A 27,050-nucleotide genomic window follows, 5' to 3' on the forward strand; every position below is an offset into this window, starting at 1 on the left:
ATACGATTGTTCGAGCTTCGCGGCTCGTTTTTATAGTTGTTGATAATCGGTAATTATAAAAAGGAGCCGCAAGGCTCGATCGGGACACGAATTCGATTCAATTTGCAATTTTTATTTCATTCGACGCGAGTTTTTGTAGCTATTGGATTGCCAGTCGAGGTACAGTAAATTCTCTGCTCACACACACACACACAATTATCAATTGTCCAAATACACAATTCAGGGAGAAGAGATACGATTATTCGAGCCTCGCAGCTCGTTTTTATAGTTGCCGATTGTCAACAATTATAAAGAATGAGGCGCAGGGCTCGAATAATCGTATCTCCTCTTCCCAAATTGTCCACTTTTGTTTACAAGCTGAAGGAAAATTGGGGAGAATTTTCTGTAATTTTGAATAAAATCTGTGCAACTGGCATCCGAAGTTGCAAGATTGACAGAGCGGTATTTTCAACGCTGGAACTATCAAATCGGTCGAAGTGATTGATTTTATTCATTTATTTCGTTCTTTTTCAATTCGCATCGAAACTTATTTATTCAAGCATATGCTAAAATAGAAATCGTACGAAGTTCAAATAACTTCGATCTTACCATTTTTACGTTTAGAGCTCGATAATTCAAGCGTTGAACAGTTGGAAGAAAACTAGAGAATTTATGGTTTATGAAATGTAGTTTGGAACAATGCTTGACCGTGGTCTCTTTCATTTCATTCATTTAATCTGTGACTTTCAAAATTGAACGAGACTCTTTCACACGTAAAATAAGTAGATGGTAGATTCTTCTGTATCAATTGCTGCAAACTCGGACCAAACAGCTGTTCATCTCTAACAATTTAAAAAAAGTTGGTAACAACGTATCGATGTTCCGAAATTCCCTGAATATTTGTAATATTGTCCGTTGACGTTGGTCGTAAATGCATCGATCGATAATTACTACTTTTAAAAGTGCTTCTCTGCACAATTAATAACTCTGACTTACACTCTTTTTTACTTGCCCTCCATACTTGATTCTAGTGGATTCCCCCTAATTTTCCTTCAGCTTGTAAAGCAAAAGTGGACAATTTGGAAAGAGCAGATACGATTATTTGATCCTCGCGGCTCACTTTTTTATTTGCTGACAATCGGTAACTATAAAAACGAGCCGCAAGGCTCGAATAATCGTGTCTCCTCTTCCAAAATCGTCCATTTTTGTTTCGAAACTGAGCGTCAATTAGGGAGAATTTACTGTACTATTAATCGCTGGATAGTGTGGAATGAGCAAATTCTGTAACATGCAACGGTTTTGTGAAACGATGTTGTTTAATGTAAGCCATTGTTGCGTTAGTATGTACTTTGAATGGAAGGTTTCCTTTGTGGCAAGCAATTGTAGTATACCTGGAGATTGCATCTGTTAAATTGAAATTCTGAGCAGTTTTGTAATAACCTCGATGCATACAGCATTGATCCTTGCGGCTCATTTTTATAGTTGCAGATTGTCAAGAATTATAAAAACGGGGCGCAAGGCTCGAATAATCGTATCTTCTCTTCCCAAACTGTCCATTTTTATTTAGCAGCTGTGGGAAAATTAGGGAGATGTTCCGAAATTCCCTGAATATTCTTAATATTGTCCATTAACGTCGGTCGTAAATGCATCGTTCGATAAATAATTTGCTCGATTCAGCTTTTTTCCCTAATCAAAAATCGTCTAGACGTTGAAGACTCGAGGAATGGATCGACGATCGAAGAAAACGAAGGATGTCCCCGAGAATTTTACAATTTTTATTCAGTGTATAGTTTTTACAAGAAGCACACACCGATCTGTTCTCAGACTCGCACGCAAACACGCCTGTTCGTAGAATCGTTCCTGTTCTAAGAGCTGCCGGATTTTCATTGCTCGGTGCGCCGGCAGCAGTTTCGTCGGTCTCGAACGCGATACGACAGAGTCGAGTCGTCTCGTTGCCGCAATCGTACCAAAATCTTGACAACGTGACTTGATTCATAAAAAAATCACACTAAAAAAAAAAAAGGAATGGTACCTGCTTTCTTTGCGCGCAAACTTAACAAAACGCTGAGACCAGTCGTAGACACGTTCGTTGGATGGAATATGTGCTTGGATGCGTTGATTCTTCGGGGCTGTGTTCATTTCGGGCTGTTTTGGTTCGCCGAGCTGCTGCTATTGCTGTTCCGGATCGCCGAACACCTCGTGTCACTTCGGCTTGCCGGAGTACACATTTTCATGGGGGAGAAGGGGGAAAAACATGAATCGAGGCAGCCCGGAGTCGAATCGAGGTGTTCGCGCGAGACTGATTTTGATATAAACTGGTTTTGTAGACGCGAGCCGCGGCCAGGCACCGATGAGAACCGATCCCGTTCGCGAATCAAGCGTTCGAAAGCATGCAGAATCTGAAAATATAGTCGTCCATCCTATATCGATCGAATAACAATTTCCCTCGTTTCCGCGGTTCGTTGCGGATTAAGATTTTGTCGATTCCGGTAAGACGATCCGGGTTTAGTCTCCTCGTTGGGCGCTCGTACATTCGTTTAGATAATAATTCTAAACGACGACAGGGTCTCGTTTAGGACGAAATTATGTATCGTCGATCTCCTCGAAATTCGGTTTAAGACGCGTTCGGTCGTAGTCGAATCCAGGTTAGAAATATTTTTCGTCGCGACGTAGATCTTCGAAATCAGGAAAAGCATAAAATCGGGAATTTCGTCGAATCCGTGGGTCGAGTCCGGGTATCTCAGAATCGTGGAAGTGCCTCGTCATGGTCGGTTTGGTCCTAAATTCTGTAAGCAGGAAATGATGGTATAATAGATTAAGATCTATTCTAGTTAGATTGTTTTATATTACTTTACGTTATACAAGAGGTTTTTCATAAAATCGCTACCGAGTACAGTAATGTCTCTCTAATTGACGCTCAGATTGTCCACGAAAATGGACAATTTGGGAAGAGGAGATACGATTATTCGAGCCTTGCGGTTCGTTTTTATACTTACGAACTGCCAACGACTATAAAAATGCTAAATAGCTAATATAATAAAAATAGCTACAAGGCTCGAATAATCATATATCCTCTTCCCAAATTTTCCATTTTTGTGCACAATCTGAGCGTCAATTAGGGAGAATTTAGTGTAATGCGACCGTTTCTGTTTGCGTTGCAAGGTGTACAGTAAATTTTCTTTAATTGACGCTCGGCTTGTAGACAAAAATGGACAATCTGGAAAGAGGAGATTTATAGTTTATTTTTATAACAGTACTTTCTATAGTTGACTATCATCAACAACTATAAAAACGAGTATAACAATTAAAAAGTCTCCCCCTTCCAAATTGTCCATTTTCGTTTCCAAGATGAGCGTCAATTAGGGAGAATTTACTGTACTTTATCAGTTTAAAGTGCAAAATCGAAATACAAAAATTCTCCTTAATTGACCATCAGCATGGAAACAAAAATGGACAATTTGGGAAGAGGAGAAATGATAATATTATGATGTTAAATTATATAATTATATTATATATATTTATAGTCTATTATATATATATATATATATATATATATATATTTATAGTTTATTTATATATTGTATAATATGTATATTGTTGTGGACAATTTATAACTATAAAAGTAAACCGCAAGGCTCGAATAATCGTATCTCCTCTTCCCAAATTGTCCATTTTTGTGCAAAAGCTAAGGATAGATTAGGGAGAATTTATTGTATCACATTTACTGTGATTAAAAATCGAATAAATTTCTTTGTCCAAGGATATGTTACAATCAAAACTGTAAAAGTCTGAATAAATCCTGACTTGTCATTTCTTTCATAAGTGCATTAAATTTGCTGTCTAACACCAATCGAAATAGCTAGTTTCTGTTTTTTTTCCTTTACAGGAAATTATAAAACAGAAATTATAATTTAAATTTTTAACTTTTATAAATATTTGATTTTTTCCTGCATTTTTCTTTTATAATGTATGCAGTATATATTAATGTTAAGCGAACAAGTAAATATTAATAATAAAACTGTTAATTTTATCAAATAAAACCGTCTTTTCGATCCAATATTTTAACGACACTTATTCTGTGTTCGACGAATATACTCGTCGTCGCTCCAAAAAGGAAACGCCACCGTTAACCGGTCAAAACGAGTCAAAATTCTCAAAATCGTTAAATCTTAGAATGTAAAATCTTCCTTAAAGCAATTTTCTCGAACGCAACAATCTCATAAAGTTCCAAAAAATGAGGTTCAACTGAGAAAAATCGCTTTGGCCCCAAGAATTCGAAAATCAATTCCCGAAGCATCGAACTAAAAATCAGCGAAAAATTACAACAAAAAAAAGAACGTGGACTACAAAGATCCCCAGAACCAGGCGAAGAATTTACATGAATTGTCACGAAGATATAGGACGCATCCAACGGGCGTTCTCGTTGGACTCCGCTCGTGTCGTCTGCGCGGCCGTTGACCAACGCCTGTTCCCATGCGCGGTCGCTAGCAGCAAGGAGGACGGGGCACTGTGCACAAAGAAAACAATCGTAAGGATAAGGGGTGAGTTCTCTGGCGATTCTCGCCGGCATCGAATATTGCCGCGCGGAGAACTGACTGCAAACTGGTCGACACGGCGAGCACGGCGGGGGCGTGGGCGGCGGGCAGGGCATACAGGGAACCAGTTTCTTGGTACAAACGTAAGTGACGCACGCCGGCGGTGGGGGACAGGGGGGCGGCGGTGGATGACAGGTTACGACCACCTTTGGCGGGCAAGGAAGCGGGCAACACGGTGGACAAGGCGGACAAGGCCGTAGGTAAACCTAATTTCCAGGCGTTATTAAGTTAGCCGCGATGATAAGACTGTGCAGGCTTAATAAATTTACATGACAATTAGGTTGACAACGGTTCAGAGACTCCTCCGGACTTTCGTTCTTATTCTACGCGGCTGTTCGTTGAATTGTTTCGGAAGACAATCTAATTCGGAAGATCATTCTGTTGCTCTCGAAATTTAACTACGGTAGAATGAGAATTCGCGAATAAACGGCGATCGTTGAATTTTATTGTTAGGGAAACTTCTCGAGAAGTTTACGCGAGACCGTGTTGGTTCAAGCAACAGGGAATAATTGTGGGAAATTACGCTTATATCGAAACTTACTGCTGTTTTCGTTGGTCTAGGGGGACATCGGGGTGGACAGGGTGGCCTGCAGACGATGCAAGGTGGACACGGGGGTGGTGCGCACGGCATCGAACAACATGGGGGTGGGCCACAACTTCCGCAGCATCCTCTGCAAGTCGAACGATCGTTACGTAATTTTATTCGATTTTATTGGGTTGGTGCATATGAAATGTCGGATTTTCTTTACACGTGAACGTTTGTCGCACGTGCGACGAGTTCGGGTCGTCGTTCATTTCGTGCGCCATTCTAGATCGTGACGAGTCTGACTCGTTAAGAGCTGTTTTCGGCGGACGCGGCACAGTAATTTCTCCCTAATTCGCGCACAGATTGCGCACGAAAAGGGACAATTTGGGGAGAAGAGATATCGATTTTATATTAGGTTGGTGCATATGAGATGTCGGATTTTCTTTACACGCGAACGTTTTTCTTCCTGTTTTCGTTATGCTTTTGTTTTTAGCATAATCTCGTTTATAGTCGCACCGTCCATTGCCAGAGGCACGTTTCAACGAAGAAGATTTTCACAAAAGTGCTCCATTTTGTTATTTGTTTTGAATTTCGTGAGGATACGAATTCAACCGATATTCGTGTAATTTTTTTAGACGAGTATAAACCTGGTAATAATGCTGCGAAAGCTGCACGCAGTATAAACCAGGCGTTCGGGGAGAATGCTGTTAACGATCGAAAAGTGCTGCGTTGGTTTGAAAATTTTCGGTCCGGTGATTTTTCTCTAAATAATGAACCGCGCGGAAGACCCGGAACGTCTGTGAAAAATGATGCTCCGAAAGCGTTGGTGGAAACGAATGCGACCGGAGTAATTCGCTACTCGTTCCTTCGAACTGGGGAGACAATTACAGCCGAAAAGTATTACCGGTACATCGATGAGATACATGAAAAATTGAAAATTATACGCCCATCGCTTGTGAATCGGCGTGGCCCAATATTTCTCCGCGACTCGGCCGCACACGTCGTACAAAACAATTGCGAAATTAAATGAATTAAAATATGAAATTTTGCAGCACCCGGTTTATTCGCCGGATCTTTCGCCAACCGACTTTCATTTTTCTAAACATTTGGAACAGTTTTTACGGGCTGAACGGTATGAAAATGAAGACAGTCTGAAAAATTCCATATCAGAGTTTATCGATTCTAAAGATCAGAATTTCTTTAAGACGGGTATCCGTGCATTGCAATCTCGTCGGGAAAAGTGTATCGAAGCAAATGGAGCATATTTCGATGAAGTAAACAGCTTTTGAAAAAAGATACGCAGCTTTATATATTCGCTTAAAAATCCGACATTTCATACGCACCGACCTAATAGTTACCGATAGTCAACAACTATAAAAACAAGATGCATGGCTCGAATAATCGTATCTAGAATGGCGTCTGCCAACAGTGGCTTCTTGTTATCGGAACATTTTATTTGCAGAGGTCAGAGCCTACATCGCGCCTAATGACGCGATAAGCAGGTCGGCCAACAAATTACGTAAATAAAACTGATTCGTTTTTAGGTTGTCATTTTAATTTGTGAAGCAGCGGTTCTCTTATCTCTTATCGTTCGTCCGCGGCTTTAACGAACGCGTGTACGAGGAGGACGGATTATTTGACGAGATAATCGCAGAAAACAAGAGATTCGAAGATCGAAAGGACAGCTCCGTGACATACAATCTCGAGCAGAAAGGCAAGAAACATTGGAATATTCGATCTAACGTGTATCGCAACGTATGACAAATGGATTTTCTCGAACGGCTGCACGCTTTCGCGTCGTTCAGATTTCAATCGTGGCACCGATTTATCAGCTTTCCACGAGATCCCGCGATAGATAAGAAGCAAATTTTACCTGCTCATCACGCAGTTGTGGGGTCGCCGGCGGTGCGAGCGCAATTACGTCGACATATTTCGACGAGATTTCCATAAACCTGTGGTCTGTCATCAATTCCCCGATGATGGATGAGCCCTTATCCAACGAGAGCCGACGGCATCGGTGTGCTTCAGGATAGTTCGTGGCCACTTGGAATTTTGCTGGTGACGGTCGTGAAATGTTGCGGACTGTCGCGAATTATTTTCTTTGTTTCGCTCGTTGCTGGGACAACGACCGGCCTTCTTCTGTTCGACCGACAGTTTCTAAGTTGAATCACGTACGCGTGTGTGCACATTATAGGATACGTATGAAGGTGCGTGTCACACGCGCCGATCTTATGTCGCATGCATTCGCGCGAAATGATCGCGAAAATGCGAGCAGTTTCGATCCGAAGTTCTGTTGGTTTTCAGCAATTTCTCCTTCTAGATTGCTTCGTTTTCGGTTCTAGAATGCCGTAAACAATGGATCGATGATTCTTATGTACTTTGGTGCATCCATAATTTCACGGTTTCATTTCATTCTTAACCCTTTTCTCGAAGCCGTTTCGACCCTAAATTCGAAATACTGTAATTTCTCCCTAATTCGCGCTAAAAAATGCGCACAAGAATGGACGATTTAGGAAGAGGAGACTCGTTTTTATGGTTACCGATTGTCAACAACTATAAAAACGAGATATTTTTGCGCTCAACTTTTTGCGCAAATTTTTGTGCGCAATCTGAACGCGAATTAGGGAGAAATTACTGTAGTTTTTCTGATTTACAGTATCTCTGTTTTATACGACTCGCGTGAATTTGATGAATTTTACAATTTTTTAGATATAAACAAATTTTGAGAATGTAAAATTTTTTTTGGTACGCGATGTACGATGTTTTATTTTTTACAATTTTTCGCGATGCCTCGAAGTGCACTACTCGAGTGCAGCGTTAACCCTTTGCACTCGAGTGGTGACCCTGAGGCACCACTAAAATTGTTATATCACGTTCTAAGATCATTTTTATATCATCGAAACTTAAATTTTAAAAACTATTAAAAGTGTAACCGTTGTATGAATCGCGAGACTCAATTTCGCATGCATAAAATGCACTTTGTCCTGCAAAATGGAAATACTGTAAGTCGGAAAAATTATTTTAGATTTACGGTTAACCCTTTGCACTCGAGTGGCAACCCTGAGGCACCACCAAAATTGTTATATCACGTTCTAAGATTATTTTTATATCATCGAAGCTTTTATAGCATCGAAATTTTAAACATTATTAAAAGTGTAACCGTTGTGTAAATCGCAAGACTCAATTCAATTTCGTATACATAAAATGCACTTTGTCGTACAAAATGGAAATACTATAAGTCGGAAAAATTATTTTAGATTTACGGTTAACCCTTTTCAGTCGAGTGGCGACTATAAGGCGCCACAAAAAATTGTTATGTCACGTTTGAAAATAATGTTAACGTTATCAAATTTTGTTTATATTTATGAAACTCTTAACACGTTCCGTGCCGAGCTTTTTTTACTCGAATCTTCACACTTTGATATTTTACTAAAACTTGATGTATTACGTGCAATTATTCATTCTCGTACACATAACAACGTAACAAAAACTTATCAACGCCCATTCTTGCGGTGGAAATTGATTCTTCGGTTCTAAATTTCTTGTAAACAATTTGTTCAGTTCACTAAGTAAACATGCAAGCGTGTACCATCGATGGTACACGTGGCACGGAACGTGTTAATAGTGTAATTATTGCACGAGTTACAAAATTCTATTTCAAATAAAATGGAAACACTATAGGTCAGAAAAACTATTTTGGATTTCGAGTTAAAATGGCTCCGAATGCAAAGGGTTAAAATGGCTTTCAGTGCAAAGGGTTAATACATCACCCCTATCAGCAGATGGTAATCTTCGGACCAGTTAATAATCAATTACAGTTCGTTTCCAAGCAATCGCTCCGTTTATTTATCAAAATCCATACAAACAACATGTTTCATGGGACAGTAATTGCGAACGATTCTCCGCGTGCATAGTACATTCGGCCTCGATGCATTCAACGTAGACACGAATTACGTGAAGCTTCGCTGTGAACCCATTCGGAAACGATGACAACGCCGAGCAGACACGAATGTGTTTGTTCGACGCCCGTTTTCTCCGTTCTTCTATCCTTATCATCACGACACAAAGAGACGTAAGAGTCGACACGTTTAAGCGCCACATCGGACACAGACGAGCGACGCTGTTTTCCAACCAGGCTCGAAATTAATTTCTATTGTGATATATCTTCGGATAAACCGATTTCTATTAACCAGATTGCGAAAGATCAATTTAATGTTTGTATCTTTCGGTTAGTTCTAAATTACTTCGATTCTCGCGGGAATTTTGGACAGATGTTCCCGCGCTTGACCCCTTGACATACAAATAAAACGGAATTCGGCGAGTTCCAGAAATACTATTTCTATTTAGCTCAACTGAACAGAGTTATGTGCAAGCTGAGAAAGAGAATGTTTTATTTTGAAATTTGGATTACCGATTTGTGGATGCAACTTTGTTGGTATCGTCGAGCAGGTGGGAGGGTGGGGCATTTTGGACATTGTAAACAAACCAGATCGACGCACAAGTGAAGAATCTGAGAAATTTAATAATACGTGTACAGTAAATTCTCCCTAATTCGCACTCAGATTGCGCACAAAAATGGAATATTCGAGAAGAGGAAATACGATTATTCGAGCCTTGCGTCTCGTTTTTATAGTTGTTGACAATCGGTAACGATTAGGTTGGCGCGTATGAAATGTCGAATTTTTTAGTGAATATATAAAACTGCGTATCTTTTTTCAAAAGCTGTTTACTTAATCGAAATATGCTCCGTTTGCTTCGATACACTTTTCCCGACGAGATTGCAATGCACGGATACCCGTCTTAAAGAAATTCTGATCTTTAGAATCGATAAACTCTGAAATGGAATTTTTCAGACTGTCTTCATTTTCATACCGTTCAGCCCGTAAAAACTGTTCCAAATGTTTAGAAAAATGAAAGTCGGTTGGCGAAAGATCCGGCGAATAAGCCGAGTGCTGCAAAATTTCATATTTTAATTCATTTAATTTCGCAATTGTTTTGTACGACGTGTGCGGCCGAGTCGCGGAGAAATATCGGGCCACGCCGATTAACAAACGATGGGCGTATAATTTTCAATTTTTCATGTATCTCATCGATGTACCGGTAGTACTTTTCGGCTGTAATTGTCTCCCCAGTTCGAAGGAACGAGTAGCGAATTACTCCGGTCGCATTCGTTTCCACCGACGCTTTCGGAGCATCATTTTTTACAGACGTTTCGGATCTTCCGCGCGGTTCATTATTTAGGGAAAAATCACCGGACCGAAAATTTTCAAACCAACGCAGCACTTTTCGACCGTTAACAGCATTCTCCCCGAACGCCTGGTTTATACTGCGTGCAGCTTTCGCAGCATTACTACCAAGTTTATACTCGTCTAAAAAAATTACACGAATATCGGTTGAATTCGTATCCTCACGAAATTCAAAACAAATAACAAAATGGAGCACTTTTGTGAAAATCTTCTTCGTTGAAACGTGACTCTGACAATGGACGGTGCGACTATAAACGAGATTATGCTAAAAACAAAAGCATAACGAAAACAGGAAGAAAAACGTTCGCGTGTAAAGAAAATCCGACATCTCATATGCACCAACCTAATATAAAATCGATATCTCCTCTCCCCAAATTGTCCCTTTTCGTGCGCAATCTGTGCGCGAATTAGGGAGAAATTACTGCACCGCGTCCGCCGAAAACAGCTCTTAACGAGTCAGACTCGTCACGATCTAGAATGGCGCACGAAATGAACGACGACCCGAACTCGTCATTATATGTCAAGGGGTTAACGTGTCAAACGAACGAATACATTCACGTGACGCAAAATCCAGAACCGTTCGGCGGCTGGGCCGGTATCCCCCGTCTGTTCATGCGGCAGGCGTGTTCCTCGAGTCTCTGCGCCGCTTTGAACTCGTCCTGCTTGCTGTCGCTCCAAAGACGCTCCGCGGCCGCGCTGGCTCGCGGCCATATTCTCGGGTGCACGTTGTTCCTAAACAGGAAATTAAAGATGAGCCCCAATCTGCGCCGGGGAATCGGTTCGCTATTGATTTGCCGGGTTAAAGCGCGGATGGTTCCACGGTCATTACTTGTCAACGAACTCCCCCCACATGCACGCCTCCCCGCCGAGCATCAGGTTGGTCGTGTTCTTCGTCGAGTTGAACGCTAACGGGTCGCACTTGTAGAACTTTTTCCAATCGCCGCCGCCCGCGATGTTGTCCAGATACCAGCACGCGGATAACAATACCGGATGCCCGGCCTTGGTCGCCATCTCAAGCTCCTGCGACCAGACGCCGGTCCACACGTGCACCACGGTGTTCTTCGGCATCACCACGCCGTTGTCGAACACCTGTGAACCCGCGGACGACCGCGTTAGCATACATGCAAGTCTAATCCCCCCGGGACGAGACCCGGCTCCGCTCCGTTTCGCAGGGGTTCGCGGAGTTTCGCGACGTTGTGCCGGTGTATAATTGGAAAGGGATCGTTTGGTTGGCCGAGAGGTAATGTCGGATCTTTTCTGTGGATCTTCCGTCGCTCTTAACCCTTTGCACTCGAATGACTCTGCGGCACCACTGACATTTGTTATATCACGTTCTAAGATCATTATTGCATTAATAAAGTTTAGATTTTTTAAAATTGTTAAAAGTGTAACCGTTGTGTAAGTCGCAAGACTCAATTTCGCGTGCATAAAATGCACTTTGTTATATAAAATGAAGATACTATAAATCGGACAAATTATTTTAGATTTACAGTTAAAATAGTTTCGAGTACAAAGGGTTAATATTTTACGGCGGGACAGTTACACGAATTTTATATGCGTGTATATTAAGTACTCGTGTACACGGATACACGTGTATGTATAATATTACAGAGTGTCCCAAAAATGTCTCGCAATCCGGAAATGAATGATTCCTGAGGTTATTCCAAGTAAGTTTTTCCTTTACAAAAATTTTCTCCGAGGCATCGTTCACGAGTTATTAACAAAAAACACCTGACCAATGAGAGCGAGCTCGGCCGTCACGCGCCAGCCGGGCTCGCCTCTCATTGGTCACCGTTTTTCGTCAATAACTCGTAAACGAAGCCGCGGATTGCATTTTCGCTGAGGAAAAAGTTGCTTCAAATGATTTCAGGAATCCGCTATTTCCGGCTGTTAAAATAATTATGAAATACCCTGTATATTCCACTATGATCCCGTACACCGAACTGTTGGGAATATGAATAAAACATTTTTCGAAATACAGTGGATATATGTGTGCGTCTTTTAGAACCTTCCGATGCAAGTGGAATTTTTTTTTTATTGGAAAGAGGAAAAAAGGACGAGGATGAAAATTCAGAGATTCGCAGGTTCCGATAGCATGTCGCGATTGGACCGGGAAAGGGTTTCTCGGGGAAAGAAAGTTCACCTCTTGCCACACGATGGCATTTGCCTCCAGCGAGTCCGCGATGCGAAGAACTTTGGCGATATACTCCCCTTCGAGCAGCGCAAAATTCCTGGACATGTTGTGCGCCAGCATGTACGCGGTCACGTTCGGATTGCTCTGCCAGCAGTCGAAGGGAACCTCGTCGCCACCCAGATGAACGTATTGATCAGGGAACGCTCGGACGATTTCGGAGAACAAATTCCGCAGGAACTCGTACAGATAAGGGTTCGTTGGATTCATGGGTCCCAGTTTTCCGGTGGGCTTGCCGTTCGAATCTAACGTAAATTCAAGTTGCTAATAAGATCAACATCCAGGAATGAAATCTGACCGACGAAATCGACCTACGAAGCGTCCTTTTATTTCGTACACTTGGATCGAGAGAAATAAACATCGGCTGATCGAGGAAAGTAAACACTTTACACTCGTCCGGCGATTCTAAGGCGACGCTAAAAATTGCTGTACCATTTTTTAGAAAAGTTTATACGTTATTAAAGTTATATATTCATTAAATTGTTTAAGGAATAGAAATCTTCTGTAGGCAAACAGATTAAATTTCCAATGCATCGAATAAAAACAGCTGTACCGAATCAGAATAGTGTAGCTTGAAACAAATGCTTTCATTTTGGAGCTGAAATAGCCTCGACTGCAAAGGGTTAACCCCTTGACATACAAATAAAATGGAATTCGATGCGTTAGAAAAATACTATTTAATTTGACTTAACTGAACAGTTATGTGCAAGCTGAGAAAGAGCTGTTTGTTTAGTTCGAATTTGGATTATTGATTTGGATTACTGATTTTTAACTGATACTGTCGAGGAGGTGGGAACGTCGGGCATCTTGGACATCATAAACAAACCAGAATCGACGCACGAGTGAAGCAACTAAGAAATCGAATAATACAGAGAGTCCCAAAAAATGCAAATAATCCGGAAATGGAAGGTTCCTCAGGTCATTTGAAATAACTTTTTCCTCAGCGAAAATGCAATCAGAGGCTTCGTTTACGAGTTATTAACGAAAAACGGTGGCCAATGGGAGGCGAGACCAGTTGGCGCGAGACGGCCGCGTCAATGAGCGGAACTGAGCTCGCCTCTCATTGGTCACCGTTTTTCGTTAATAACTCGTAAACGAAGCCGCCGATTGCATTTTCGCTAAGGAAAAAGTTGCTTCGAATGATCTCAGGAATCCGCTGTTTCTGGATTGCGAGACATTTTTGGGACACCCTGAATACAATTCTCCCTAATTCGCGCTAAGGTTGCACACGAAAATGGACAATTTGGGAAGAGGAGATACGATTATTCGAGCCTTGCGTCTCGTTTTCATAGTTGTTGACAATCGGTAACTATGAAAACGAGCCGCAAGGCTCGAATAATCGTATCTCCTCTCCCTGAATTGTCTATTTGGACGATTGATAATTGTCCAGAGAATTTACTGTCCTTCGACTGGCAACCCATAGCTTCCAAAACTCCGTAAAATCGAAATTACGCGTCGAATTGTCCATTTTTGCGCGCAATTTGAGCGCGAATTAGGGAGAAGTTTCTGTACTGCACGACGTCCGCCGAAAACAGCTCTTGACGAGTTAAACTCCTCAAAGACTTGTTACATTCGAAAGTCTCTAAAAAGAGAGAGAGAGAGAGAGAGAGAGAGAGAGAAAGTCTCTAAAGAGAGAAAAAGTCTCTAAAGACTCTCTAGACTCTAAAGAATCGTTAGACTCGTCTCGCATGAAATGAACGACGACCGCAACTCGTCATTCTCTGCCAAGTTTCTTGAAAGATATCGCAACGAGGAAAGAATCACAACGACGTTGTATAATATTTACCATAGCAAGCGGTCAATAGTTCAGGATAGGCCAAGCCCCAAGACCTAGTGTGCCCAGGAGTGTCGAATTCGGGCATCACTCGGATGCCCCTCAGCCTGGCGTAGTCGACGATCTTCTGGATGTCGTTCAGCGTGTAGACCATGGTGGGATGGTACGCCCCCCTGATGGACAAATCCGGATACCTGGGGCTCTGATAAGGGAAGCTGTTGTCGTCGACGATGTGCCAGTGAAGGACGTTCAGCTTGTTATAAGACATCGCGTCCAGGGTCAGCAGTATATCGTGGATGGGTAGATAATGACGGGAGGTGTCCAGGAGGAGTCCGCGATGAGGTAACTTCGGCCAATCCACGATACTTTGACACCTTATCTTTAACTATATAGACGTTCCGGATAGTTTCGCGGCGGCGTTCTCGTTGCTGTTAAACGAATTATCGAAGCGGAACTCACGTTTGGACCGTCGTTGGCTGGAAACAGGAGCTGGGAGAAGGTGTCGAGACCGCGGAGGACGCCCCATACCGAGTCGGCCGCGAGATTTGCCACTGTGGACGACTCGCTGATGCTGAGAGTGTCTGCGAAAATGAAAATTCGCGATTAACCGAGCGAACTCGGTGATACGCGTCGGGCGCATCGATCGACGCGGCTCGATCGAATCGATCTTTGATAAACGGCGACGCGTAGGAGACGGTTCTGCTTTAAATCGAGCGGGCGATGAATGGACCAGAAGAATGCACGCATGGATAATCTCCGAACATTATTGCTCGTGCTAATCGCATCGTGTCGACCTCGGAGTTGAAGGCGATAAGGCAAGATTAAACGAGATCCCAGCTTCGTCGTGTTCTCCACGCCGTTCCGCAGCAGCTGTCCCTGACGGTAATCACCGACGTTATTACTTGCGTATCGTCGGATCTTTCGCACTTCGTGCACCGTCCGTGGAACAAATACTTTCTCGGACAGGTTCGGATACGATCTCTTGCGATCGTTTACAGTAAATTCGCACGAATTGTCGCCCGACGTGTAAACAGAAGTGAAGAATTTCGGACGAGGAGACACACGATTGTTCGAGCCTCGCGGCGCGTTTTTATGGCTGTTGACAATCGGCGATTGTGAAAACGAGCCGCGAGAAAAAAATTGTCTATTTCTGTTCACACGTTCTCATATTGTCCATATTTGTGTACAATTCGAGCGCGAATTAGGGAGAAATTACTGAATTCTAGGACAACTTGCCTAAAGAAACAGCACCCGGTGTTATCGATAAAAAAACGCATACAAAATTGATCTTAAAAATGGATCGACACAGCTGAGTGGTCAATACAGTAAATTCTCCCTAATTTTCCTTCAGCTTGTAAACAAAAATGGACAATTTGGGAAGACGAGATACGATTGTTCGAGTCTCGCGGCGCGTTTTTATAGCTGTGGACAATCGGCGATTATGAAAACGAGCCGCAAGGCTCGAATAATCGTGTCACCTCTTCCCAAATTGTCTATTTCTGTTCACACGTTCTCAAACTGTCCATATTTGTGTACAATTCGAGCGCGAATTAGGGAGAAATTACTGAATTCTAGGACAACTTGCCTAAAGAAACAGCACCCGGTGTTATCGATAAAAAAACGCATACAAAATTGATCTTAAAAATGGATCAACACAGCTGAGTGGTCAATACAGTAAGTTCTCCCTAATTTTCCTTCAGCTTGTAAACAAAAATGGACAATTTGGGAAGACGAGATACGATTGTTCGAGTCTCGCGGCGCGTTTTTATAGCTGTGGACAATCGGCGATTATGAAAACGAGCCGCAAGGCTCGAATAATCGTGTCACCTCTTCCCAAATTGTCTATTTCTGTTCACACGTTCTCAAATTGTCCATATTTGTGTACAATTCGAGCACGAATTAGGGAGAAATTACTGAATTCTAGGACAACTTGCCTAAAGAAACAGCACTCGGTGTTATCGATAAAAAAACGCATACAAAATTGATCTTAAAAATGGATCGACACAGCTGAGTGGTCAATACAGTAAGTTCTCCCTAATTTTCCTTCAGCTTGTAAACAAAAATGGACAATTTGGGAAAACGAGACACGATTGTTCGAGCCTCGCGGCGCTTTATAGCTATTTGCTATTTGCTTTCATAGCTGTTGACAATCGGCGATTATGAACATAAGCCGCGAGACACGAATAATCGTGTCACCTCTTCCGAAATTATCTATTTCCGTTTACACGTTCTCAAATTGTCCATTTTTGTGTGCAATTCGAGCACGAATTAAATAATAACGTCTACGTTTATAATAACGTCTCGAATGCTTCGTGATAATTTCGGATACAAACTATCTCGCCTAATCATTCTCCATGGATTTGAAAGTAATACAAAAATCATTCGTCAAGTATTCGCTGTATCGTAATAAGATAAATCGACGCGGATTATTATAATTTCGTTCATTGAATTATTTAATACGTCCGTCGTCTGTGGATTTCCTGCTATGTCGATCATCCAGCGAACAGTTGATACGGTAAAAAGAATGCCGATAGAGGAGGGAAAAAGTGCTCGGAGCCGGAGCATTTCTATGGTAAACACGCGATATCGGTTGCGCGGTTAATGTTGTTCGGTGTCAATGAAACGAAACTGGCGTCATCGCCAATTATTTTCTTTCTCGTTGATTACACGCACGCGTTTCGAGAGAGAACCGGAACTATCAACGAAGCAAATACAGCGATTCTCGTGAGAAAAAAACAGCATCGCCGAACTAACTAACTAACTCGAAGGTCGTGGAGCGATTCCCGAACTGAACGGATTCCGTTCATTTTCGCAAACTATAGCCTGCAGTTTCAGAAATACAGTAAAGTTCTCCCTAATCGACGCTCAGATTGTGCGTAAAAATGGAGAATTCGAAAACAGGAGATAGGATTATTCGAGCCTTGCGACTTGTTTTCATAATTGATGACAATCGGTAAAAAAAGAACTATAAAAATGAGCCGCGAGGCTGGAATAATCGTATCTTTCTTTTTCCACAAAACGTCCATTTTTGTTTACAAGCTGAAGGAAAATTAGGGAGAATTTACTGTACGATTTTAGATATTATCAAGAGGAGACATTTTAATCATTCATCGAAGATCGCGCGCGGTTAAATCAACTTACACGATTCCTTCATGTACAAATGGGGCCAATGGTTTCCATCCTTCTCGCAGGCTTCAGCCAAACGGATGTCCAAAGCTGTAAGCGTTCCTCTGCTGGTGCTGTTGTCGCGCGAAGACCTGGAGTGTCCTTGCGAGGCGATCTTCGCGATTCGTGCCTCCGTCAAAATGATCGCTTTGTACCTTTCGATCGCGTCGACCACTATATCGCAAGTCTCGGCGATTACCTGTACGACGAATTACATAACGGGTATGGATATTAAATGAGTAACAGATGTGGTCGTGTTTGCATTTACATGTCCGGCTATCGTGCAAACAACGTATTTGCCCGACACTCGAGGCTCGCTCAAATAGAAAATGTAGCCAGCAGCCTTTATCTATAGCCCTTTGGATTCCGAAGCTTTTTCTGATATATTTCTAACGATATATATATGACAATATATATTTTTATTTTATTATAATATACCAAAAGTTGTATTCAAATAAAAGTCATTATACGAAGAATATTATTATAATATTATTATTATTATATTATTATTGTAATATTATTATTATTATATTATTATTGTAATATTATTATTATTATATTATTATTGTAATATTATTATTATTATATTATTATTATCATAATATTATTATTATTATATTGTTATTGTAATATTATTATTATCATATTATTATTATTATATTATTATTGTAATATTATTATTATTATTATATTGTTATTATAATATTATTTTTGTCATATTATTATTATTATATTACTATTATAAGAATTACTAAATAAAAGATTTTGCGCTTTTGTTTATGCATTTTACATGCAGTATCGGTAACATCGGAGTGCAAACGAATAGATTTTCATATTCGATTTCGTTGTAATACACGTGCAACGATTCGCAAAGAAAATGCAATGAAGCCTATTGAATAAAGATAGTGGAAATGACGTTAAATTCTTGTGTATCGAGTTCCTTCGAATTATCTTCGATATATACAGTGTGCCACGAAAATATTCGAACGTCTTCTAACACCGAATATCTTTGTAATTGCACTAAGCGATCTAAATTTTTCGAGATGTTGAACAGACCGTTTACTAGACGACGACTATTTGTGCCATAATCGCAATTAGTTGGTGTGAGAGAAAAAGAAAACAGGAAAAATTGTATTCTTTATCCAAGCCTAGAACGAATGCGATTTAAATTACTCATTTGCACGCTAACAATTTCACTGAAATCGGTCGTCTCGCGAACGAGCTACAAGTATCGAATGCTGTCAGAATTGCTAAATGTTCTTACAATTATCGGTCCGAAGTGAAAAACTGTGGTTTTCGTTATCTTGAATTATTTGCAGCTCGTAACAACGTCGATCAATTTCGACGAATTTGTTGGCACCGAGAAAAGAAATCCGTAAAAAGCGCTGTTCAAATTTTCGTTCCAGATTCGGACGAAAGAAGTTAAAAAAAAACGTAAATATTTAACTCTTCTCTCGTCAATTCGGCTGACTACAATTTTCGAAAACAATTTTTCAAACAATTATGAATTCCAAATTTGTTGAACTTGTATTACGTATCGCCAAATTATTTCAAATATTATGGAAATCAATTCGTGGCAATCTTTCCTTCAATGTCATCCGAAGGTCATCGTGTAGCAGGTCGTTGAATTCGTCTCGACGTCGCCTACAATGCTATAAAGTCAAAATTGCCTAGTTTCGTTTAAAAATATAACGATGACCTTGTTTTCTCGTCGAAAATCAATTTATTTTTAAATATAAACAATTGCAATTTCTTGTCGGTTAGATACTAATTAACTTCGATAGGAAACATTTTTTTGTCAGACCATCGGAAGGGACCGAAAAATCCCTAAACGAAAAATCGTGGGGACTAATTTCCGACTCGCCCTGTACGTTAAATGGTTGAAAAATAATCGTGGAAATAATGGTTGAAAAATAATCGCGGTTCACACGGCCGAGAAGCGGGAGAACGAATCCGTAGGACATAGTTCACGTGCTCGCTCGCTCGCGCGGCGGGTAAGTCCCGCATGTGTATGCAACGCGCATGAATGTGTAACGTAATTCTGTATGCCGAAGGAGATTTCCCTTGGTCACGGTATCGATAGGAACTTCCTACCAGGAGGGGAAAAAAAGGCAAACGTATAATATATGATAACGCTTATCTTCGCAGACGAGGTGTGTACGAAACGAAAGCTTCGAATCAAATAAAAATAACGGCCCGGTTCAATATTTCATTCATGCTCGAGTATCGCGAACGTAGGAGCGAGAGAGAACCGAGATCTGGTTATTTGTGCATCGCCACGCTGCATAAGTGTGTCGGGGAATCCAACGAACCAATAATACGTTCGAACGAAAGTTTAATCAAATTTTCGTGTTTTTTTTTTTGTTCTCTCAGCGGCTCGACCTCCTTATCAACAATTTCCACCGTAGGTAATTCCCGGCCTCTACAAACTCGTAAAGTAAAATCTAATTATCGCTGTGATTCAGACTATCCAATGAATTATCTCTTCGCGCGTGTACATCCCCGGGTTCGATCAATGAGCCGTTGTATACACGAGCAAGCGACGCGCGTCCATTTTTTACGTGCTGGAAATAAGACGATCTTCGCGATTTTTTTTTTCTTTAAGATACCGAGATGCGATTTTTTTTCTTTTTTTTTAATTTTTAAGATAATTTAGCTTGCGTTTGAGAAGTGCGGAGTAATTGTTTCCGTTGCGTAATATGCGACTGTAATGGACGTGTTTAAACATTCGCAGAGAATTCTGTGCGTAAATTTTGTCGGAAACAACGATCTTATTGTTCTTAGATCGTCGATAGAATTAATATTAGAATCGCCGAACCCTAAACGCGACTACTGTATATTATTTTGTGAGAACGACGAGATTGGATTGATTCAAATTTAGAGCGATTTCTATTGCAATATGTATGTGTTCGAATAAAAAAGTTTATCTAAAAGTTTCCAGTAGAGACATTTTCACAATGTCAAGAATTGTAAAAGAAAGGATTTGAAACCGGTCATTTTGACTGGTTTGACTTAGTTCTAGTGTTAAGAAACTTCTACAATTTATTTGGCTGTACGATAATAATTGTTTCAGCTACTTTTTTAACACTTATAAGTGTGTTCGATTTATCAACATTGTTCTGCTGTATGCATCGAGGTTATTACAAAACTGCTCAGAATTTCAATTTCGCAGATGCAATCTCCAGGTATACTACAATTGCTCGCCACAAAGGAAACCTTCCTTTCAAAGTACATACTACGCAACAATGGCTTACATTAAACAACATCGTTTCACAAAACCGTTGCATGTTACAGAATTTGCTCATTTCACATTATCCAGCGATTAAACGTACAGCAAATTCTCCCTAATTGACGCTCAGCTTCGAAACAAAAATGGACGATTTTGGAAGAGGAGGCACGATTATTCGAGCCTTGCGGCTCGTTTTTATAGTTACCGATTGTCAGCAACTATGAAAGTGAGCCGCGAGAATCAAATAATCGTATCTGCTCTTTCCAAATTGTCCACTTTGCTTTACAAGCTGAAGGAAAATCAGGGGGAATCCACTAGAATCAAGTATGGAGGGCAAGTAAAAAAGAGTGTAAGTCAGAGTTATTAATTGTGCAGAGAAGCACATTTAAAAGTAGTAATTATCGATCGATGCATTTACGACCAACGTCAACGGACAATATTACGAATATTCAGGGAATTTCGGAACATCGATACGTTGTTACCAACTTTTTTAAAATTGTTAGAGATGAACAGCTGTTTGGTCCGAGTTTGCAGCAATTGATGCAGAAGAATCTACCATCTACTTATTTTACGTGTGAAAGAGTCTCGTCCAATTTTGAAAGTCACAGATTAAATGAATGAAATGAAAGAGACCACGGTCAAGCATTGTTCCAAACTACATTTCATAAACCATAAATTCTCTAGTTTTCTTCCGACTGTTCAACGCTTGAATTACCGAGCTCTAAACGTAAAAATGGTAAGATCGAAGTTATTTGAACTTCGTACGATTTCTATTTTAGCATATGCTTGAATAAATAAGTTTCGATGCGAATTGAAAAAGAACGAAATAAATGAATAAAATCAATCACTTCGACCGATTTGATAGTTCCAGCGTTGAAAATACCGCTCTGTCAATCTTGCAACTTCGAATGCCAGTTGCACAGATTTTATTCAAAATTACAGAAAATTCTCCCCAATTTTCCTTCAGCTTGTAAACAGAAATGGACAATTCGGGGAGAGGAGATACGATTATTCGAGTCTTGCGCTTGGTTTTTATAATTGTTGACAATCGGCAACTATAAAAACGAGCCGCGAGGCTCGAATAATCGTATCTCCTCTCCCTGAATTGTCCATTTGGACAATTGATAATTGACCAGAGAGAATTTACTGTACTTCGACTGGCAACCCATAGCTTCGAAAACTCCGTAAAATCGAAATTACGCGTCGAATGAAATAAAAATTGCAAATCGAATCGAATTCGTGTCCCGATCGAATCCGTTCGATTTCTCATTTTTGAGGTGGTAGAGGGCAAAGTGCTGAAAGCGTTAGGCGCTCCGGTTATAAGTTTTCGGTTACTCACGTTGAACTGAAAAGTGGATGGTCTGAGCTGGTAGTACGCGTTCCCGATGCGCCTGAAAGTCGGCAACGGCCAAGGCTCGCCCTGCGTGGCCTGCACCCATGGTCCGGAATCTGGGTTCAAGGCGTTCGCCAGGCAGGCGAACCCGGCCAGCAAGAGCAACGATCCCAACGTCGTCGGCCTCATGTCGGTTTCGCGAGCGTCGTCTCAGGTGTTTGCGGAGAACCGATGCGACGCCACCGAGTGGTCATCGTCTACTGAACGCGGCGAACGATGCGTACGAGAGTGGTAACGACCTTAGCCTGCGCCACTTAACTTTCATCAGTTCGGTCGAGCCGCACTGCTCACGGTCAAGTATAACTGTGCGGTGCCGGAGAGACGGCCGGGGAGGGGAAGGACACGGGGCCTACCGAACTAAGTCCTTCTTTTACTGTACGCCGGGCGAAGATCGTCCGGGCGCAGAGTTTCATTCGAACTTTTCTTTTTTCTTTTCTTTTTATCATATTGTAAGGAAATCTCTCATGAGAGTTATTACAACATATCGGATTGCGGAATGTTACAGAGCATAGTGAATGGTGAGAACGTTAATAACATTGCGGAAACGGAAGACTCTTAGGCACGTACAGTGGCCCACAAAAGTGTTCGTACACCTTTCAAAACGCAATAATTTTTTTAAAATTGGACTAATATAATAAATAAAATAATAATAAATAGTATAAATAATACTGATTTGAATTTTTTTTAGATGATAGAGGAATTAGGCTACAAAGTACTATAGTACTGTAGCCTAATAGTTTACGATGACTAAAATGCCTATTTTTAATTTTGCTATTACTTGGAATGACGAAAAAGAGAATGAAAGATCTCTTGTTTTTTAACTTTTTTATCTGAGCCTATAATGGAAATTTAGAAAGTGCTTCTCGTAGATCTCGGTAACTTGTATGTATGCTGAAAATTTGATCGAGATAAGTTGACGTTGTTACGAAATATAACAAATTAAGTATCATCACGATTTTGCCCAAAAACTGGAAGAAATCTGCAATTTTTTAAAAATCCTTTTAACGCCTGTAACTCGACGCTGGGTTAACCGCATCACAGGATTGTTACGATGTTATAAAACAATGTGGAAAGACTAATAAATCTGTTTTACACGAAATGAAAAATGTACTGTACCAAATGCACTTTTGGACGGCGGGTAAGCTCGACGAAATCTTTGCGCGATTATTTCTTAACGCGATGCGTTGCGATAACGATAATACGATGACCAAATAAGATAACGATATTTGAAGTGGCCGAGTTGTGCAGGGTAATATGAAATTGTCGAATTCTACTGATTTTGGAAAATTTTCAAGTGGAATATAACAAGACTGGCACCTCTACGAACAAAGCTAACGCGAAATTTGTTTAGATAAGGAAACGATGTATCCTTTTTTAATATGTTCACAAAAAAATATGTCCGAATTCAAAAATTTGATGAACTTGAAATCGATGATCACAGAAATGGAAATCGAAAGAAAATTGCTTTACTGAAACAAAAAGCGAAGAATCAAGATCTATCGTAGAGAGAAGAAGATCAAGATCTATCTTACCATTTCATTTTTTCACATTTTCCCCGGTTAATATAACATATTCGATACACATGTAACAGCACAAAAATGAATTGTTGAAACGAAGAATGATTTACTCTCTCTCGCACTATATTTGTATCATTACTTCTGGAACTTCTGTCCCGGCTTCCTAGCACTTTGCTATGTTACACCTAGCACCAACACGATCCCATAAATACCCGTCGCTCTCTCTTAGATCTATAACATCCTCTTCCAAAAATACCCAACCCCGCAGAATCGCGGTGGCACATTAGCCCAGTGAGCACGACGGAAAACGGTTTTCTGAGCAGTGAATCCGAAAACTACCTATCCCGTGTCCAAGGTCCCATTCAAAATTCAGATCTCCGCCTAATACTACGCGGTCCACAATCTGCGGGAGAAAAAATACTTCAGAATACATACATTCGGGCTAAGAACTGGCTGCTTTGTGCAGCGATCAAAAATCGGAACGTTCGCAGTATTAGATACATAACCGCGGTAATACATGGTGTCCCGTAAATGTCTCGCAATCCGGAAATGGGAGGTTCCCGAGGACATTTGAAGCAACTTTTTCCTTTGCGAAAATTTTCTTCGAGGCATCGTTCACGAGTTATTAACGGAAAAACACTGACCAATAAGAGGCGAGGTCGACTGGCGCGCGGCGGCCCAGTCAACAAGTGCACGAAGCCCGGTTCCGCTCATTGGCTCGGCCGTCTCGCGCCAAATGATCTCGCCTCTGATTGGTCACTGTTTTTCGTTAATAACTCGTAAACGAAGCCGCGAATTGCATTTTCGCGAAGGAAAAAGTTGCTTCAAATGACGTCAGGAATCCCCTACTTTCGGATTGCGAGACATTTTTGGGACACTCTGTATATGCACACGTATGGTTTCTTTACATTACGCTTTTCAATGAAATTCGTGCTTTCAGAGATCCAATATTTTGAGAAAAGTAAATATTCGAGTTAAAGGATAATAGATATAGATCAAGTTGTCGATTCATTGGCGTAAAAAGTCTTACTTTCTCCGTCAAAGTTCGCCTTCGTTGAGAAACCGCAGTAATATACCTACACTTACCCTATCTTCTCTGTATAACGCATAGCTGTCCATTTGTCGAGGTCCGTGCGATATTTGTCCTTCAACATGCTTTTTAATATGGCGACTCGGAATGACAATCATTTCCAGATCTGCAAGGATGTCCTCATATCTACCGTACCCTTGCAACTGGATCTCATAATCCATATCGGTACGTCGTTTATGCTACGTAGAAGAATTTCATATCGGTTAGATCATAACCACGATTAGATCAACCGATTATCTACGTTAAGTGTTCTTAATTATCTGAACGTGGTTGATTTTATCGTGGAATCGATAACTGCTACTTTCGGTGCTTACATTATGCAACAGAAAGTCCCGAAATTTCTGAATAAATTACGAAAACGCTACGTTTTTATTCATCGAAATTAATTTTGTCGCCTCTAAAGTAGGTCGCGTCCGAGGCAACGCGCATACGCGAACGCTTCTTCTCCCAATCTTCGTAAGATTTTCCAAACGTTGAAGAAGGTATAACCTTCGACTCCTTCTGGGAATTTTCGCCTTCTCGAAGCGGCAACTTGAGTTTACGGAACAGGAAAAGTCACACAGGGCGATATACGTCCGGTGAATACGGTGCTCGGTTCACAAAGTGTTCGACCAAAGTTTTTGGTCACAAAATCGAAGAATTGTCTTTGCACAAATCCGGCCGCTTCGGACGAATATTTTCAGGCGAACGCCTCACGACGCTCGAATAATATCCTTTCTATTGACGGTTTCTCTATCGGGACACGTTGTTACAGCGCGAGGAGTTAATATTAATTAATAAGCGCTGGGGAATAAGTTCGTAGCGTTTTAATAATTTCTTTTACTTTACAACGATTTTTTGCTGTTTGACAAAGTGTATAATATTCATTCGATAGAGCTCTTTCTGCTCTACAAAACTGTGCTAATCGTCTTTTTGAGTAATTTAATTTTTTATTACTTCCGAGGCTTAGAAATGGAACATCCAGGAGGTAAAAAGCAACATTTTCGACACCTTCTCTTCTTCGCTTTTCATCGAGGCCAGAAAGCTGCTGAAGCAGCCCGGGACATTTGCAACGTATACGGAGAAGATGTCATAGGCGAGTCTGCAGCACGGAAATGGTTTGCGAAGTTCAAGAATGGCGATTTTGACGTCGACGACATGCCCCGCAGCGGAAGACCTTCGCAATTCGACGAAGAGCGTCTCGAAGCACTTTTGAAGGAGGACGGTCACCGAACAAGTCGTGGATTGGCCGACAAAAATGATCTGCGATCATAAAACGATTCTCAATCATCTTCGTTCAATGGGATTTGCCGAAAAATCGGGAGCCTCGCGAGCTTAACGAAAACAACAAAGAAAATCGCCTTCAAATTGCTTGATAAAAACGCTACGCGAACGTATTCCTCAAACCAAAATAGATTTTTCGCCGCGAACTTACGGAAGCTTGAATGTCGACGACAATCGTTGGTGCAATATGTTGTTGCTTTAATTTCGTGGCACAGTTTGGAAACTCTGAAATCGATTTTCTGGAAATGACATTTCGGCGTGCACGCCCTTCTTCCGTGGCACCGTGGCGATTGTTATGTGTGCAGTCGACAAACCCGGCAGGTTCTCGTCTGGGTTTGGCTATTTGCAGATTGGCAGAGGGACAAGAAGCGTCGTATCGAGTGGCCGGCGCGCCGGTTGCTTTTCTTGAATGAGGAAAATCCGAAAGCGTGCGAATATTTGGCGGCGTGTCAGGCGGCCGGACTTTGCCGAACCCGTTCCCGGCCGCGAGACGCGCCGGTTGCTTCTCTTGAACGAGGAAAATCCGAAAGCGTGCGAATATTTGGGGGCGTGTCAAGGGGGCGGACCCTGCCGGGCCCGTTCTTGGTCGCGAGACGCGCCGGTTGCTTCTCTTGAACGAGGAAAATCCGAAAGCGTGCGAATATTTGGGGGCGTGTCAAGAGGGCGGACCCTGTCGGGTCCGTTGCCGGCCGCGAGACGCGTTGGTTGCTTCTCTTGAACGAGGAAAATCCGAAAGCGTGCGAATATTTGGGGGCGTGTCAAGGGGGCGGACCCTGCCGGGCCCGTTATTGGTCACGAGATGCGCCGGTTGCTTTTCTTGAACGAGGAAAATCCGAAAGCGTGCGAATATTTGGGGGCGTGTCAAGAGGGCGGACCCTGTCGGGCTCGTTGCCGGCCGCGAGACGCGTTGGTTGCTTCTCTTGAATGAGGAAAATCCGAAAGCGTGCGAATATTTGGGGGCGTGTCAAGAGGGCGGGCCCTGCCGTGCCCGTTCCGGGCCGCGAGACGCGTCGGTTGCTTTTCTTGAACGAGGAAAATCCGAAAGCGTGCGAATATTTGGGGGCGTGTCAGGGGGCCGGACT

At 41.6% G+C, this 27,050-nt stretch overlaps 2 protein-coding genes and 1 long non-coding RNA gene across 4 annotated transcripts; all 3 read right to left on the bottom strand.

The window, feature by feature from the left end:
- Positions 1–1,733: 1,733 nt before the first annotated feature.
- Positions 1,734–7,215, bottom strand: LOC117217567 (uncharacterized). Of its 2 annotated transcripts, XR_004489584.2 has the most exons (5): positions 6,974–7,214; positions 5,116–5,245; positions 4,576–4,780; positions 4,358–4,486; positions 1,734–2,765 (listed from the first exon to the last, which is right to left on the bottom strand). XR_004489584.2 is itself a non-coding variant. In XM_076524092.1 (4 exons), the coding sequence occupies exons 1-4, from the start codon at positions 6,979–6,981 to the stop codon at positions 4,464–4,466; spliced, it is 366 nt and encodes a 121-aa protein (XP_076380207.1). In that variant the 5' UTR covers positions 6,982–7,215; the 3' UTR covers positions 4,353–4,463. The 2 variants fall into 2 exon arrangements, 1 of the variants encoding a protein (XP_076380207.1); XM_076524092.1 differs by lacking the exon at positions 1,734–2,765 and having other exon boundaries at positions 4,353–4,486; positions 6,974–7,215.
- Positions 7,216–8,922: 1,707 nt separating this feature from the next.
- LOC117217560 (beta-hexosaminidase subunit beta) lies at positions 8,923–22,349 on the bottom strand. The gene is made up of 7 exons (XM_033465247.2): positions 22,045–22,349; positions 17,453–17,675; positions 14,771–14,892; positions 14,324–14,696; positions 12,490–12,782; positions 11,176–11,435; positions 8,923–11,078 (listed from the first exon to the last, which is right to left on the bottom strand). Exons 1-7 carry the CDS (start codon positions 22,225–22,227, stop codon positions 10,901–10,903), a joined length of 1,632 nt encoding a protein of 543 aa, XP_033321138.2. The 5' UTR covers positions 22,228–22,349; the 3' UTR covers positions 8,923–10,900.
- A 91-nt stretch (positions 22,350–22,440) lies between these two features.
- LOC117217587 (uncharacterized) lies at positions 22,441–24,952 on the bottom strand. The gene is made up of 2 exons (XR_004489592.2): positions 24,702–24,952; positions 22,441–24,018 (listed from the first exon to the last, which is right to left on the bottom strand). It is a non-coding gene; the product is annotated as an uncharacterized LOC117217587 (long non-coding RNA).
- Between the last annotated feature and the right edge of the window lie 2,098 nt (positions 24,953–27,050).

Source organism: Megalopta genalis, chromosome 8 (assembly GCF_051020955.1).
Source record: "Megalopta genalis isolate 19385.01 chromosome 8, iyMegGena1_principal, whole genome shotgun sequence".
Taxonomy (NCBI): domain Eukaryota; kingdom Metazoa; phylum Arthropoda; class Insecta; order Hymenoptera; family Halictidae; genus Megalopta; species Megalopta genalis.

Coding starts and splice junctions, on each gene's coding strand:
- LOC117217567 (XM_076524092.1), bottom strand. Junction 4,781..5,115: donor CTAGACCAACGAAAACAGCA/GTAAGTTTCGAT, acceptor CCTGGAAATTAG/GTTTACCTACGGCCTTGTCC. Junction 4,487..4,575: donor GCCGTGTCGACCAGTTTGCA/GTCAGTTCTCCG, acceptor CTTTGTGCACAG/TGCCCCGTCCTCCTTGCTGC.
- LOC117217560 (XM_033465247.2), bottom strand. CDS start 22,227: ATGAGGCCGACGACGTTGGGATCGTTGCTCTTGCTGGCCGGGTTCGCC. Junction 17,676..22,044: donor CATCCACTTTTCAGTTCAAC/GTGAGTAACCGA, acceptor TTCGTCGTACAG/GTAATCGCCGAGACTTGCGA. Junction 12,783..14,323: donor ACTATTGACCGCTTGCTATG/GTAAATATTATA, acceptor AATTTACGTTAG/ATTCGAACGGCAAGCCCACC.